Source organism: Pagrus pagrus, assembly GCF_965226575.1.
Source record: "Pagrus pagrus genome assembly, chromosome: 9".
Classification (NCBI taxonomy): domain Eukaryota; kingdom Metazoa; phylum Chordata; class Actinopteri; order Spariformes; family Sparidae; genus Pagrus; species Pagrus pagrus.
In genome coordinates, this window is record NC_140193.1 from 16,492,725 (window position 1) to 16,509,159 (window position 16,435).

At 39.9% G+C, this 16,435-nt stretch overlaps 3 protein-coding genes across 5 annotated transcripts in view; 2 read left to right on the forward strand and 1 right to left on the reverse strand.

The window, feature by feature from the left end:
• The first annotated feature begins 3,821 nt into the window (after positions 1–3,821).
• On the forward strand, positions 3,822–9,083 carry dhrs9 (dehydrogenase/reductase (SDR family) member 9). Of its 3 annotated transcripts, none has more exons than XM_084363034.1 (5): positions 3,822–3,989; positions 5,385–5,704; positions 6,414–6,672; positions 6,762–6,925; positions 8,631–9,083. In XM_084363034.1, exons 2-5 carry the CDS (start codon positions 5,392–5,394, stop codon positions 8,855–8,857), a joined length of 963 nt encoding a protein of 320 aa, XP_084219160.1. In that variant the 5' UTR covers positions 3,822–3,989; positions 5,385–5,391; the 3' UTR covers positions 8,858–9,083. The 3 variants fall into 3 exon arrangements, with proteins under 3 accessions (XP_084219160.1, XP_084219161.1, XP_084219159.1); XM_084363035.1 differs by having other exon boundaries at positions 5,388–5,704; XM_084363033.1 differs by lacking the exon at positions 3,822–3,989 and adding an exon at positions 4,194–4,213.
• A 92-nt stretch (positions 9,084–9,175) lies between these two features.
• On the forward strand, positions 9,176–16,192 carry rdh1 (retinol dehydrogenase 1). Its single transcript, XM_084363031.1, has 6 exons — positions 9,176–9,477; positions 11,672–11,707; positions 11,910–12,240; positions 12,664–12,922; positions 13,749–13,912; positions 13,997–16,192. The coding sequence occupies exons 1-6, from the start codon at positions 9,475–9,477 to the stop codon at positions 14,212–14,214; spliced, it is 1,011 nt and encodes a 336-aa protein (XP_084219157.1). The 5' UTR covers positions 9,176–9,474; the 3' UTR covers positions 14,215–16,192.
• Positions 15,294–16,435, reverse strand: part of lrp2a (low density lipoprotein receptor-related protein 2a) — a 49,446-nt gene continuing 48,304 nt past the window's right edge. Inside the window, 1 exon segment of the mRNA XM_084362669.1 lies at positions 15,294–16,401. Coding sequence (XP_084218795.1) covers positions 16,231–16,401 — 171 coding nt within the window. The 3' untranslated portion in view covers positions 15,294–16,230.

The following is a 16,435-nucleotide window of genomic DNA, read 5'->3' on the forward strand; positions in this document are numbered from 1 at the left end:
GTAAATAAAAGTAAGCCACGGGGAATTTTCTATAACAACTACAAACATAACACAGTATATTGTGGGAAATGTTAATCTTTCAATACAAACTTACCCATTATCGACATCTGCCAAAAAAGAGGGAAACTATTTAGTGTAACCTGTAATTACTTTGCTTTAAAAGCGAAGGAAAAAAAGAAATAAAACTCTTCTATTAACGTTTTATTTTTTTTCTATAAACATAAATAACTCACCTTTGGCTGATGTTGGAAATTTGACAGATTTCTTCATGTTTGCTGCCCTGACTCAGGCAGGTGTGTCCTCACTCAGCAACTGTGAATTAAAACTGAATTATCATTTGGATGTAAATCAGTGGGATGCAGTGAAGTGGGTGAAGAACAGCAATTATTAGAAAGGAACCTTGATTGAGTTTTAACACAATTTTGTAGATTACGATGGAAGAAGAGCAGAAAGTACTGTACCTGGACTTCTCCTTGACTGCTTCTTCAGTTATCCACCATCACCACTGAGGTTCATCAGAGTAAATCCCTATCTTATTTTCAGGTAACCTATGCCTGTCCCCTCCCATTATCTACACCCCCATCAGATTGATAAGAGTTGTGTCAGCACTAAGACCTTGACTAGACTGCCCTTTAAAGGTTAAACAGAGTTAATGTGCATTGACTGTTATTACTGTAGTTATCTTCAAAAACAAATATTGTGATTTTTTTCAAAAACAAATCTTGTGATTTTTTTCAAAATGTGAAATATACTTACATTGGTACAGAAAAATCATCCTTTGGTGTTATAAATGTGTGTGTACATGTTAACAATTATGTAATCACTTATCAAGTGATTGTAAAATGGGTGTAATGACCGTGAGGCCATTAGTTGTGGTCACGTGCTGTCTCGATACATCTGTAATCCAATTAATAAATGTCAGAGATGGTGATAAGTTTGGTCGCTTCCTGTCATCAGACAGCTAAATTGTCAGAGGGGCTTCATGAAGCTTTAATTAATAAACACATTTTAGTGAACAGCTATTCATTTTTACAAGGCTAAATAAGCAACGTTACTGTATTAATAAACAAATAATGAATAAACAAACTGACCTTAAAGGATAACACAGTTTCATACTGTTTCACTTTGTTTATATGTGGCGGACCCTGCCACCTTTCCAGCTTCAAACAGTGTTCTAGGGACCTTGTTTTCCTCTGAGAACAGCATGTTTATCATAGTTGGAGACACAATAATAGTAATCAAGCAGATGTTTGTGGGGTTAATGCCCGCCAGGACAAGTACTAGAGAGGAATTTGCTCCTTCTTTACAGCTGATTATTCACAACACAGGTGATTAATAATAAACAGGAAGGAAGGACTGTAGTCAGAGACACATGGAGAACAACTGTGTGCAAATATGGGTGGAGAACATGGAATCAAGATCAAGGACACTGGATAAAAGTGTATCATGTGTGCCTTTTGTGTATTCAGGAGTACACTATTAAGGAAAGAAGCGCTTGTGAATCCTATGTTTTTTTTCTTTAAATATATTGAACACATACAATACTTTTGATTACTTTTGGCTGACAAAATGGTACACATTTTTATGAGTGTACTTAAATAATGTATGTTGCATTAAAGGATTATGTAAATTTGGGAAATACACTCATTTGTCGTCCTGCTGATTGGTAGATGAGAAGATTGATACCATAGCCTAGGCCTAGATAGGAAATGTCAGTAGCACACCATGTGTTGTTTTGATTGTCATTTTGTTGACAGTACTGACCAGTTAATTAGTCTTACAAAGGCACAGTCAGTAGCTGATATTATTAGCAACAATTTCAAGGATCCTTCCCTTATCCCTGGAATAAGAGTTGACCCGAGGGTAACTGTGCCCCTTTTTACACACACTAGCCAGGGGTTATACGATTCACATGCATTTCTTCTAGCCCTGGGTTCACCGTCTGTTGTAACACGACTAGTGTTAACATTCGAGAATGTTGTGTTACTGTGTTAGCCCTGTTTCACACTGACAGCTTTAAGCACAGGGTGTAGTTCATTTTCAAGGGATCACCTGGGGAAACCTGCTCCAGAGGAGGGCCAGCAAGCCTGAGGGCTAAATTTGGGGTTAGCCCACTTAGGAATGTGCCGTTGCGAAAGCGCTCTCATGGTGTGATCATTTCATTGACCTCGGAAGTCTTAGAGGGAGCTGGGAGTGACTTCGCACTCGAGTGCAACATTCCTGTACAGCCAGGAAAACCAGTTCTAGTCAGGTTAGCAACTGGAAGCGATACCAGCTAATAAAAATGCATTATGTAATATTTTACCATACCAACACAGAAACAACAAGTGCACAGGTAGAAGTTAGACAGTACTGTGTGTAAGATTGATTTAATGAGACATAAATATGACTGGAGTGCTAATAACCAGTTCAGTCTACAGCCCTCACAGCTGTTGATGGGCAGAGAAACCATCTTGGAGTTTCAGGTTGGGGCTTGTGTGTCAGGTGTGTTCGACTTTCTGAGGCGACGTCATCATTCCTCCTAGCCTGGGGATAATAACCCCCCGCACATAGAGCTGAAATGTTTGAGGAATGTGTTCAGCCGAAAGCAAAGTGCAGCATGAACTATAGTTACACTTAATAAAGAATAGAAATAATAAAACAAAACTCTGGCAACTTATTATTTTGGTCTTTTCGTGGCTTTATTGGACAGAACAGCTTACAGGGAATTGACAGAAAACAGGGTGAGAGAGAGGAGGGACAACATGCAGCAAAGGGCCACAGGTCGGATTCAAACCTATGGATGCAGCGGTGAGGACACAGCCTCTGTACATGTGGGACACACTCTACCAAGTGAATTACTGGGGCGCCCCAGTCTTCTTATTTATTGAGGGCAAAAGCAAACAACGCATTTCAGCCAGATGTCATCACCAGCATAACCCAAAACAGTACAGATAAAAGTTTATAACAATAGATAAGGTTCAGAGTCCATCTGTGAATGAACCAATGAGCCAAGAGAATGAAAATACACAACAGTTACTGCAAAACCTAACACAAAAAAAGAAAAAAACAGCTTCATGATGTGCATGTGTTATCACTGTATACGACCTCTACTGAGGAAAATAGTCATCGACCATTGCATGAAGTGTACAAGTTTGCTTACTTTGAATATTCACACATTCTCTATTTTTAAAGAAGGGAGGAGGAGATGTAATTATAAGAATGGAAAGAAGGTAATCGAACTTTTTCATACAGCCAAATGTAATCAATAATCCACTAAAAGAACACGTGTTCAATATATTTGTCCTCATAAGAATATTTGATTAATTAAGCACCACTTGCTGTTATATACTGCTCAAGTGTGAACATTTGTATATTCATAGATTTTGGATGTAATGAAGGAGAAGTAGGTGAGAAGTCGATGTAATTCAAGAACTTTTAACAAGGTCATTAAACTTTATTGTAATAAAAACCTGTCAGACAGACATTATTATTATTCATGTGTAAATGTTATCATTCATGTAATCATCAAGTGATTGTAAAAATGGGTTTAATGACCGTGAGGCCATTAGTTGTGGTCACGTGCTGTCTCAATACTTGCGTGATCCAATCAAAATGCTTCCTGTCATCATCAGACAGGTAGAACATCAGAGTGGCTTCATGAAGCTGTTATTAATAAACAGTGAACAGTTATTAATTATAAATGGAGGTTTGAAATTCATAATAGAGTTTGGTCTGATATCTATCTATCTATCTATCTATCTATCCTGCATCATCACTACATGTCCACCAGATGGCGCCCTTTCACCAAACACTTGTCGTTTTAAAGGCAGCGAAAAAGACGCACAACTTTCCCGGAAGTTACATTAAGACAACCGACTGACGCAGAAAAAGAAATCAGACAAACTTTGTCCTCATCTCCGCCGTCTCGGTGTCTGTCCTGGCCGGTCACACCCTGCTGCTGCTCATCTCGACACAGACCCATATACTGACCTGGAGACAGCAATCAGGTGTTTTGTTTGTCGCTCTCTGACGATGTTTGATCTTGTTTGACCTTTGTTCCATCTAAATCTCGTTTACCATCTAAATCTCGTTCCCGTCTGTTTAACACTTTGCTCTGTAACATGATGCACCTTAATCATATAAATGCGTTTTGTAATAATCTTTAATATTTTAGATGTTGTTTTTTTTTTTTTTTTACTTCAATCCAGACTCTGGTCCACATGTCACATAGGTGAGAACAATGAGCTCTAACTTCTTAAAATCTGCTAAACTAACCAGAGATCAGTGGTGAATAATGGATTTTCTGTACAGATGTCTTGAAATGTTATTGGTGGTATTGATAGTTTCAAATCTACTTTAACAGAGGTGTAAGAAAACCAGCAAATACTCATGTTTAAAGAGCTGGAATCCGTCGATTTATTGGCTTTTTACTTAAAAACTCTTAAATGGTGAATCAATCAGAAGAACAGTTGCCCTAATTTAACTGAGCTCTTGTATGATTATGACATTTTCACCAGCTTTCCAAACCACCTGCTGTCTATGAAGTATTCTGATTGTAAATGATGACACAAACAGGAGGTGTCACACCATGGATGTAGTGTTAAATGTCATCAGTGTGAAGATGATCCGTCCAGGACTGCAAAGGGAAAAAGTACTGAAGGAGTTAATATGATGTGATAGTATATGAGATGAGTCCTTTCTTGCGCTCAGAAGCAGAAGCTGCTCCGGAGCTTTTCATTTTGAGACATGATCTTTATGAGCTGATGGACCAGTTACCGGTCGGATATGTTTACGTTTTCCTCTGACTGGTATGGTAGAGATTAAATTCTCAGTCAAAGAAAGATTATAATCACTCCGTCTTCTGAAGAGGACCTCGTGTTACAACCTAAGCTCCAGATTGATCAGCCACTAAAAAGACCTCGTGTTGAGATTTATTTTGTCAGATATATGGTGAGATGTTCCTGAGTGCTTGAGGTTAAACTGAACTCCAGATAAATTAAAAAAACAAAGCAAGGACTATATCAAGTTGTGACGTGTCAGTGTATTAGGACACAGCACAGGAAAGGCATCAGTAAAGCCTCTGCTGGTATGTAGATTAAAGGTGCTTTATGCAAGAACATGCCACCTGTTGAACTTGTATTTCAACTTATACATCTCACGGCTGCAAACTGTGTTCTGTCTATGACTGTAGCTACTCTTGGCTTGTTAGCTGAGTTAGCCATGAAGCTAAAACATTCAAGCACCAGCACTTTGGCTAAAGTTAATTCTTACATATTGCACCTTGTTAAATGTTGTGTCTGTGGTGCTTTTAGGCAAAAGTTTAGTTGCTTTTTAATTTCAGCTGTAAAAAAGAAAAGACTGCAGCAACAGTCTAGTAATAATGTAAACTTTATTCTTTTCAGTAGAAAAATGTTCCTGTACATCCTGGGACCGGTGGCTCTCTGGTTCCTCTACCGCTGGTTCAAGGAGAGCAAACGAGTGCCCAACAAGGGAGATAAATATGTCTACATCACTGGCTGTGACACTGGGTTTGGTAATCTCCTCGCGAGACACCTGGACCAGCTCGGCTTCCGCGTGATCGCAGGCTGCTACACTGAGAAAGGTGAGGACGAGCTAAAGAAGATGACCTCCGACAGACTGACGACCGTTCACCTGGATGTGTCCGACTCCGAAAGTGTCAAACAAGCAGCAGCTTTCATCAAGGATTTGGTCGGAGAGAAGGGTGAGTGGGTTTCCTCATGTCATGGAGAAACATTACAATGTTTATATTTGTTTATCTCTTTATGGTAACCTCACTAGCCATGAAATTTCATACATCCATGTCATGTTCCAACATTAAAACCAATTAACATGTTGATTAGTTCGCTTTAGAGGGGCTTGTAGGCAGGTTTTGTCACCTCCGGACAGAGACGTCCTGTTTCCAGTCTTTGTGCTAAGCTAAGCTAACCAGCTGGTGGTAGCTTTATATTTACCATACAGACGATTTTAGTCCTATGGTTCAGAGCGGTTTCAGTGTCATTTTTATCCATCGCTCAGCAAGAAAAGAGAAACATGAGAAGATTGATGCAACGTTTAACATGAAGCTACAGCCACCAGCTAATTAGCTAAGCTTAGCATAAACACTGGAAACAGAGGGGAAATGGCTACCCTGGCTCAGTCAACTGTAATATATTACAGTCAGGCTAGCTGTTCCTCTGTTTCAGGTTTTTATGCTAAGCTAAGCTAACCAGCCACTGCCTGTAGTTTGAAAATGAGAAACAGTAAATATCAGACACCAGATTTATTAGATTGAAGCATTCCTCCAACTCAAGTTTGATGATTTAGCCTGAATAACAAGTAGCACATAAGCTGAGGCAGTGTTTTACTTCTAGGTGATGCAAAGTGCACGTGAGTATTTATGTTTCCCATCTCCCTGTGTTGTGTTTCTCCAGGCCTGTGGGGTGTTGTGAACAACGCTGGAGTCGCCTTGCCGTCTGGTCCCAATGACTGGTTCACCATAGAGGACTTTAAGCCCATGCTGGCTGTCAACCTGTATGGGGTAATCGACGTAACACTAAGCGTCCTCCCTCTAATAAAAAAGTCCAGGGGCAGAGTGGTGAACGTCGCCAGTGTGTTTGGGCGAATCAGCGCATTCGGTGGACCGTACTGCGTCTCCAAGTACGGAGTGGAGGCCTTCAACGACAGCCTGCGGTGAGACGAGACGTCACCTCTTCATGCTGTGTACATACATTGTTGTTCTCGTGAGTGTCGACTTGACTTGCGTGTTTCCTGGGTTTCAGTATAAACATGGCACCATTCGGGATCAAGGTGGCGTGCATCGAGCCCGGCTTCTTCAAAACAAATGTGACTGATATGGGGTTGTTGAAAAATAACGTGAAGAAGCTCTGGGACAGACTGCCGCAGGATGTGAGGGACGCCTATGGACTGGATTTCTATGAGAGATGTGAGTTACCTTCGTTTTTTTGTTTTTAATTGTATTTATTCAGTTCAACACATCATAGAACAAGTCACAAATATAGAGGAGATGATCTTGTCGAGTGGTGCACCTCACTCCATAAATATTTATTTGTATCTTCTCCATGATACAAATATTATTATTTTTTATTTATCTTTGCCGTCAAAATCCTTCATACTGTAGGTAGCTTTAATTATTGTTTCATCCGTTCTCATGTAGGATGCCATGAAAAGTGCTGCATTCAGTGCGCAAATCAACTGAGTCTCTTAACGATGAACTTTATTTATCTGGCACTTCTTGTTATAGCCTGATATACAGAACAAGTATCTCATCATTGTGCTGGACTGTGCCTGAAGCAAGGTTGCAGGTTGTGAAGCAATGAAACGCTCAGGAAAATTTAATAATCAACAAAAAACAGTGAAATATAAAAGAATCCCATAAAAGTGAAACTGTAAAAAAGTGTTTGTGAGGCAATATTTGTTTCTTCATCTGTATTTACTTTATTTCACCATGATAATCGTATCAGTGTCAGTTCTGTGTTACAGAGTCCCAGGTACTCACACAGACAGACTGTAACGACTGCTTGCTTTGTTTATCCATCAATCAATCAGTTTGAAAGTCTGATACGTTTATTTCCAAAAGGAGCATGTAAGGCTGCTCTTGAATGCAGCATCACTGGCTGCAACAGCATTTTCTCTAATTCTGTCCACTATGCTGTCGCTACCAGCTGAAGTGAAACAATCTGTATTTGGTCCTTCAGAGTATTGCCTGTAATGAGACGTGCAGCTCTGTTGATAACTCCTTGGATCTGGTCAAGCCTTCATTTTTTTTCGTCAGGCAAACTTCAACATCCAAACTTTGCATCACTACAGACACTTGTTGTGGGTGCAGTGTGAGGAGGACTGCTCCTGCTGCTTTTGTCTGTTGTTGGACGTGCACACTATCTCCGCTCCGTCTTTAGTTTCCACATCTTAACTGAGAGAAACGGTCTGATCTCCTGACGGATTTTAAACTGATTGAAATAAGTGCTGGTCTTTGTTAACGATCTGAGGCCGTACACATGAAGCTTCCTCGTACTAAGAGTTGCTCCTAGTGATGAAATGGAATGATTTTTCCTTAAAATGAAGGCTAGATTCTTGTAAAGAAAAAAGTTATTGTCAAAGCATTTCAGCCCTTAAGTGAGCTCCTTGAGGAAAATCTGTTAGGAGTAGGGAGGAGGACTTTTAAGAGCCTTCAGAGTTTCTTCAGCAGACATTGCTGAATGACAGCAAGTTATGAAACACTGACATTACAGTTTAGACTGTGCAGTGATAATGTTTGTGTTCGATCTATGAGAGATACACGCACATCTCCCGCCCCACAGAATAATAGCAGAAATGAATGTGATCACAAACATTTTGTAGGTTTCTTGAAAATTATTGTTATTATAGAGAAAATAGACGCAAGCTCCTGACACTGGATTTTAGATCTATTCTTAATATATGTTGAACAGAGCTTGAACTGACAACCTCAGGCTGGATTGCACCAACGAGGATTAACTATAAACTATTAAAAAACAATCAGTGCCGAACTTCAACGCTCATCTAAAGAAACTTCCTGGGAAATAACGAGGACTTAATTAAGAATTCATGAACCTGTGAAATAAAGCATTGCCTTGTACACTAACCACTAGTGTGTAATGCTTCTCTTTCAGCTATGGCGGAGGTGGGCGAAACATTCAGGATGTTGTCTGACAGAAACCTGATGAAGGTGGTCAGCTGTATGGAGCACGGCATCTCTGCCGTCCACCCTCGTGCTCGCTACTCCCCTGGATGGGACGCAAAGTTCTTGTGGCTGCCTATGTCGTACTTGCCGTCCTGCATCGCGGACAGACTTGTCTCCTTCTTTAGTGGCCCCAAACTCAAAATATCTTCCCAGTAGTTCCCGTCAAAAATCTGTTACTGAATACAGGGAAAAAGAGCTAATATGAAGATCACTTTGTTTTTTATTGTCACTACATGTAAATGTTTTGCACATGAAGCTTTATACCACTGACGGCATCATTAACATTGTGTGTACTGTACTCGATTATGTCTTTGATCGGATTATCATGCTGCCTGAATGATTGAACAATCTAATACAAATAAATCTCAGGTGAACACCCTCAGACAGGCCTTTGCTTCTTAAGTCACATGATATTGATCAGAGTCACACCTCTAGTAAAGATTTTGCTCTTGATGGACTTTGACTCCTCCTTCTGCTATTTAAACGCACTCTCCAGGTGGTTCAATGATTTCCCACCAGTATTGAATGCAGAGAGCAATCGGCCTGGTCTAACCTTTGGGTGAGTTGTTGTTGTTGTTTACTGTGTGGATCTGAGGTAAAAGGGGAACGCAGTCCATCAAAAGCAGAGGTCGTGTAATCTGGTGTAGTCTATTACACAACCCAACGCCGGCCCTGCTGTTCTATCCATTGTGGACCTTGACTCTGCAGACACACTGAAGCACATCATCTCACCCTGATACGACCGAGAGAGAGGAGCGTCACTGTAGTCAGTCATGGTATGTTTGCATAATTATTACACATTTTCCTTTTAGCTTTACTTTTACATTAGCTTCATTATTTTATGTATTTGAATTAGTAACTAATTGAGTTATTTAGTGTGGGGTTTTTTTTGTTGCTCAAACCTGCCTCATGAGATGTGGTGCCACCTGGTGGTTGAGTGAAAGTCAATCAATTAACCAAAAATAAAATAAAAAAACCTCAAAATTCAGATCTTCATCGTGAATTTCTTGCCGTGTATTTATTTTTGCTATTGGAGGCAAAATCCTTTATAGATAACCTTAATTATTGTGTCGTCTGTTGTCCTAGAAAGTGCTGCATTCAGAGTCAATTAATATGCAAATCAACTGTCTTCAAAATAAACTTATTTTCTATAAACCAAAATAATGTACAAGAACCCCAAAATTGTGCTGGACTGTGCTGGAAGGAAGGTTGCTGGTTGTGAAGTAATTAAACACTCAGGAAAGAGAGATGACCAACGAAAACCTCTCGCACTTACCTCTTTTTCCGAAATGTAGTGGAGTGGAACTATAAAGTAGCAGAAAATGGAAATACCCAGGTAAAGTACAAATACTTGCAATACCTGAGTAAATGTACTTGGTTACATTCCATCACTTTAAGTAAAAGTTTCAACAACACAATGCAAAAATGTAACTCCTGCATTTACAATTTCTAATACAGAAAAATAGAAAATGTGCAGAAAGTAGTCAACTTGATTCAGTGAGCGTTATATTTTTATACATTATATTTTGTGGTTGATGTTACTGACGCGAGGTGGAGTTAACTTTCACAAATGTTGTTTAGTTCAATATCTAACAAGTGTTTGAAAAGCTAATCCTTGCTTGTAAAACTATCATCTGAGAAGTGACCGTTTACCTCAGCTATCAGGTGAAAGTACAAAGTTTCTAAGTATAAAGCATCATAAAATGGGTGTGAACTAATTGTGCATTGAAATTGTGCTGAAGTACAATACTCGAGTAAATGTGCTTAGTTACAGAAATTAAATTTCAACAATCAAACCAGACCTGCTGTATGTGCAAGGCTAAATGCCAGTTTTCACTCAGTTCCTCTGTTTGTAACATCACTGGGAGTTCATTTTGGTAACATTATTTTTATAACGTGTTATTTTATAAGGAATTCACATCTAATTAGTTTATTTGAGGGCTTTAAAGGGGCTCTGTTATAGGTATCAATATACAGAAATAGATATATAAACCCCAGTTTTGACAGATTGTGCAGTTTTGGGTGACAGTGTGGGGTAAAAATGAGTAAAATGGACTTTGGGGCTGGTTTACCATGAGTTTGGCAGGTTTTTAAACACATTAAATCAACAATGCCTTCATAAATTATTTTATTGGTTATGCAAACACAACCAGTCACTCAGCACAACCCTGATTTTGCTTAATTTATTTTGCTGGGAGGAGACATGAGTGCCATCATTACCATCCACCCACGGCGTATAAACACACGCTGTGGCGTTTTTGTGATTTTGTTTTTGCGTTGTAACATAAACCTCTATGCTTGCAACATTATAACATCATAATTTGTTTGGCTTCTGACAGCATGGGGTTGTGTTTGTACTCCTCTCTTCTTCTTCTTCTCTCCTGCTTTGTCTCCGTCTCTCTCTCTGTCTGTTCATGTGATCACTTGAATTGTTGTTTAATTATTATGTCATGTGAATTTTGGGAAGCTTTTCAATAATCAATTATATGGGTGGAAAGCATTAAAACAATCTGGCAAAACTGGCAAACCCTGCTCTTACTGGAAGCACAGCGTGTAGGTGCATTACTGCCATTAACCCATTAGGGGGCCCCAGAGCAAACCATTCTGACACACACCTTTGGGTTTAAATGCATTTTTAAGTTAAGATGTTAAGTTGCTCTTTAATGCTCTAAACATTTCAGCTGATGGTCTGTGTTAGTGGTACGCAACACCAAAGTAAATGTGCAGTTGATCATCAAAAAAACAGAAGACGGACTGAATCCGGGGCCTTTGGTGGAGTCTGTGGAAGGCAGGTTCACACTTTGTCAGACCTTAATTACTTCTACCTATTCCCAGTAAAGATGAAGGTTAATGAGGATGGAGTCGAGACGTGAACGTAAAGGTTATTTCTGTGTTAATCTTCCATGCACACGTGTGTGGGATCTTAAATTGCTGAACCTGAAGAAATACATCTCGTGTTTTTCCACTCAGGGGCCGACTGACAATCTGACGTCATGTTTATTTGAGGTGAGTTGATCTCTCTTACCTTTCAAAGGAAATGTGTGTCGGACTGAACTGGTGAAAGACGTCCATCAGTGTGTTTCTCAATGAACAAAAATCCTGTGAGCATTTTCCAAAAAACAGGAAGTTTCATGTCATTTTTTAATATGATTTTCTCATCAAGACGAGAAAAAAACAGACTGACAATTGTTTGTTTTGTGATTTCCAGGTGATACTTTCACACCCAGCCTTATCCTTTGCTCTGCTTGTGGCCACTGTGGCTGCCATCTACTGGTATATCAGAGATTCCTACAAGGTTGAAGGCTTCAACCAGAAGCATGTGTTCATCACAGGCTGTGACAGCGGCTTTGGGAACCTGCTGGCCAGACAGCTGGATGGAAAAGGTTTCCACGTCATAGCCGCATGTCTCACAGAGAAAGGTGCAGCAGATTTGTCAGCAGCAGCCTCCTCCAGGCTGAAGACCGTGCTGCTGAATGTAACAGACAGCGAGAGCATCAGGAGGGCGGTGGAGTTTGTGAGCAAAGAGGTCGGACAGCGAGGTGAGCTGGGCGGACGGCAGGGGGTACACACAGATAGGGTGCCGGTCAGAGGGAGGCACTGGGAGAGATAAAGGAAACCTGGATCCATCATCCTCCTACTGGTGTGTTTAACACACCCTCTTTATTAAAGAGGAGGGAGAAAATAGTTAGCTCATAAGCTGCATTTTTAAAGTAAGGCTATTTCAAACATAAATCTAAACTACAGACTGATAAAAGCTGATCCTTCCTGACCATAGTTTCAACTTCGTAGAAGCTTTTCAGACTCTTACGTGAACATGCCTGTGGGTGGTTTGGGCTGAGGGATGTGAAAACTATAAGGAATCAATGAGTTCAAGTTCTTTTTTATCCTTTGATTCAGATTTTGGTAGCATAAATAAAGAAGTTGATATCAGATGGTACATATCCTGTCTCTTTCCTCTGCAGGTCTGTGGGGTTTGGTGAATAATGCTGGCAGGTCCGTACCCATCGGCCCCACAGAATGGATGCAGCTGGAGGATTTCACAAAGGTTTTGGATGTGAATCTGATAGGAGTCATTGACGTGACCCTCCAGTTTCTGCCCCTGCTGAAAAAAGCCAAGGGCAGGGTGGTAAATGTGGCCAGTATCCTGGGCAGACTGTCTCTCACTGGTGGGGGATACTGCCTGTCCAAATTTGGAGTGGAAGCCTTCTCCGACTCCCTCAGGTAGGGACCAACAGATTTATCACACGTGCTCCTTAAGGTCCCATATTATTCTCATTTTCAGGTTCATACTTGATTTATTGTTCAAAAAACACATCAGTCTTCTGGTGGTGTCTCTTGCTGCAGCACCTCTATTCACCCTCAGTCTGAACACTCCGTTTAAGCGCCTGTCTCTTTAAGACACCCCTCCCAAAAAGCCCAGCCTGCTCTGATTGGTCAGCTCTCCCAGGCCTGAGCAGGCGCCACACACCGTTCAAACACTGGGGGCTCGTTTAAAGACAGTGCTGCTGAAAACGGGCTGTGTGGAAATGTATTTATTGGACTTATTCTGTAGTTTTTTAATGTAAAATCTTCAGTGTTAAAGTGTTAACTAGTGACTACAGCTTTCAAATAAATGTAGTGGAGTAAAAAGTACAATATTTCTCTCTGAAATCTTGAAAAGCAGAAATATAAAGTAGAATAAATTGGAAATACTCAAGTTGATCTTCAGCACAGTCTGTGAGTAAATATGTGAAGTTACTTTCCCCCCATTGCATTCAGTTGCATAACAGTCAAAATAATTTGCATTTTATGAGGTACATGAGTATTTCCATTTTCTACTACTTCATACTTCCACTCCACTACATTTCGCAGGCAAAGATTGTACTTTTTACTCCATTACAAGTATCTGATAACTTTAGTTACTAGTTACTTTGCAGATTGTGCAGATAAGCAATATTTTAACCCAAACATTGCTTAAGAAAAATCCCAGACAGAAGAATAAGAAGTTCTCAATAACAAGTTTTCTAATTGCATTAAAGAAACATAATGATCTGCTTCTTCCTCCCAGGATCAACATGCAACCATTTGGCATCAAAGTGAGCATCATTGAGCCCGGTTTCTTCAAGACCGCTGTCACCAGGTTGGATATTATCGAAGCTGACCTGAAGAGGCTGTGGAGCCGCCTCTCTAAGGAAGTCAAAGACTCATACGGACCTACATACTTTGATGAATGTGAGTGGAAGTACAGTTCAGTATTCAGCCACAGTGTCAACATGAATCCTCTAAATGACTCCTCTCCTTTGTTTTACTCTTCAGATGTGAAAGCTCAGGACTTCTCCATGAACGTCCTCTGCAGTCCAGATATCTCTAAGGTGACAACGTGCATGGAGCACGCACTGACGGCTCGATTCCCACGCACACGTTACGCTGCAGGCTGGGATGCAAAGCTTGTCTGGATTCCTCTGTCCTACCTGCCTTCATTTGTTTCAGACTTTGTCCCCCATGTGCTTCTCCCTGCACCTAAAGCAAACTGAGCCACTCCCTTATTGTAACCACTGTGAAATGATGCAGATATTTTAACACTTTAAATACATTTCTTGGAAACTTCGAACTGGTTTCTGCTTAACTTCTGCTGATCGTGCCATTTTGGTTTCCAGCTAGTTTTCTGTCTAACTTCCCATCAACAGGTCACAAAAATAGAATACAAGTTATTTTCGAACTAGTTCCTGACAAACATCTGCTGATCATGCCATCTTATCTTCGGACTAGTTTCTATCCTTCACTAAATTGAAGTGAGCTGTTGCAGCTTAATTTCCAATCATTTTCTGTCCAACTTCTGCTGGGCAGTTCACCACTTTCTTCACTTCAGCAGATTGGTCCAATGTTGTAACACTTTTCCTAAATGTCAAGTTTTATAGTTTCAGTTTATAGTTAGCCACCTTTTTTTTAATTGAGCCTTTATTTAGGTTTAGATGAGTCCAAGTCTAGTTGAGATTAATAATCTCTTTTCAAGAGAGTCCTGGCCAAGACAGGCAGCAGGACAGTTACACAGTTAAAATGTAGACAGATAACAAATTCTTATGTACTGTTAGTTTGCTAGCTCAGTTAGCCATTGAGCTAGCTGGACTACGCAGGGAGTGCTTGCACTTGAGCTTTGGATTGCTGGGAGAAAGAGGTCATCAGGCCTGGGGCTAGCTGGTTAGCACAATACATAGACATCTGTGACATTAAAACTTTTATTTCTTCACATTGTGTGATGTGTTGTAAACTAAAATTCTTACATATTGCATCTTAAATAAAAGTAAAACTGATGGTTGATAGTTTACTGACCAGTTGGACAGAAACGAGTTGGAAATTAAGCTGCAACAACTCACTTCAGTTGAATTGCCTGCTGAGGGTAAGTTGTCCCACGTCTTCTTAAGGAAAAAGCAGCATGTCAGTATTAAATCATATTGGGGTCATTTTCAATCAATTTTGAGGTAATAATTCTTGGTAATTACCAGCAACGTACCATCAAATTTAAAGTAAAATTTAGTGTTACCAATATTCTTCTGACACTGATGTATGTTTAAAGTGTGTTGTGACAATAAGATAAAAAAAGAGGTGTCAAGGCTGTGTTACAAAATAGGAAATTTATTCATTCAGGTCTCAGCAGCAGCAGCAATTTAAACCATACGGGCATGTTGTGGATGATCACAGAGAAGAGTTTTTATTTGTCCTCATTATGATACAAAATAAAATCATTCTGTTAAGAATTTATTCATCGTGTTTATAAAATGACTGTCTACGACTGCATCCTCAGGTCATGTGTTGCTCTTCAGCATAATCAAATACAAAAATTCATTTCCGTGCAACAGACATGGGCACGTTCAAGTATCGCTCAAAACAATTTTGGCCATTGCTTCAATATCATGTTGATTCAAAGTCATAAAGTCAGGGAACAAAAGGTGGAGGCTTTGCGCATATTTTTGCTCAAGCTGAAGCACACGTTTGAAAAATGCATGGCATAAATTAAAAATCCAATTATTCTCGCTTTTATTCAATTTCCTGCCCTGAAATGAGGTATATAAACACGAAAGATGAATAAATACATCTTCAGTTCTGTTCAGTGCCAAAACAAATATCATTACTCAACACATTTCTCTGATGACCTTCGATCAAATAAGTAATGTACATTCAGGATGCAGCTCGCTTTTTACGTGTTATTGTGTTTATGCTGAATTATTCATAGGATCTATTTCAAAAGATATTTTCAGACAAAATCTTCCTGTTCAAATTTACAAATATACAACTTATTTATTAACATTTCTATCAGCAGCTTCAGTGCAAAGATATACATATTGTACATCAGAATAAAGAAAACATCAACACAAGAATTGGCATAAGAAATGTCAGAAGGCATAGTCACAGCAGACCTTTTTCTCTTCATTCTATAGAAATGTATTTCTCTTTCCTAAAACAATTTGAGTTTTGTACACAGGCTGCATAAAAAAATAAATTCTGTGCAAAGTGTGTTTCTTTTTTTTTTCTTCGATTCCCGTGAGAGAGGGTTATACGTCGCTGTCCTCTTTCACGAGGTTGGCTGTGTCTTTGAAAGTGTCCTCGGTTGGCGAAAAGGTGCCCGGACGATCCCTCTTCTGAGGTTTGGCGGTGGGTGCAAACGGAGAGGGCTCGGGGGCTGAAGGGTCCACGTTGCTTCCTACGGGCTTCTCGTCCTTCATCTGTAGAGCGACACAGAGGGTAAGCAAGAAGAAA

What these genes read in the sequence shown, in the direction of transcription:
- rdh1 (XM_084363031.1), top strand. An exon ending in CAAAGAGGTCGGACAGCGAG is followed by an intron (nt 12,241 to 12,663) that starts GTGAGCTGGGCG and finishes TTTCCTCTGCAG; the next exon opens with GTCTGTGGGGTTTGGTGAAT. An exon ending in ACCTACATACTTTGATGAAT is followed by an intron (nt 13,913 to 13,996) that starts GTGAGTGGAAGT and finishes TTTACTCTTCAG; the next exon opens with ATGTGAAAGCTCAGGACTTC.
- dhrs9 (XM_084363033.1), top strand. An exon ending in GGATTTGGTCGGAGAGAAGG is followed by an intron (nt 5,705 to 6,413) that starts GTGAGTGGGTTT and finishes GTGTTTCTCCAG; the next exon opens with GCCTGTGGGGTGTTGTGAAC. An exon ending in GCCTTCAACGACAGCCTGCG is followed by an intron (nt 6,673 to 6,761) that starts GTGAGACGAGAC and finishes CCTGGGTTTCAG; the next exon opens with TATAAACATGGCACCATTCG.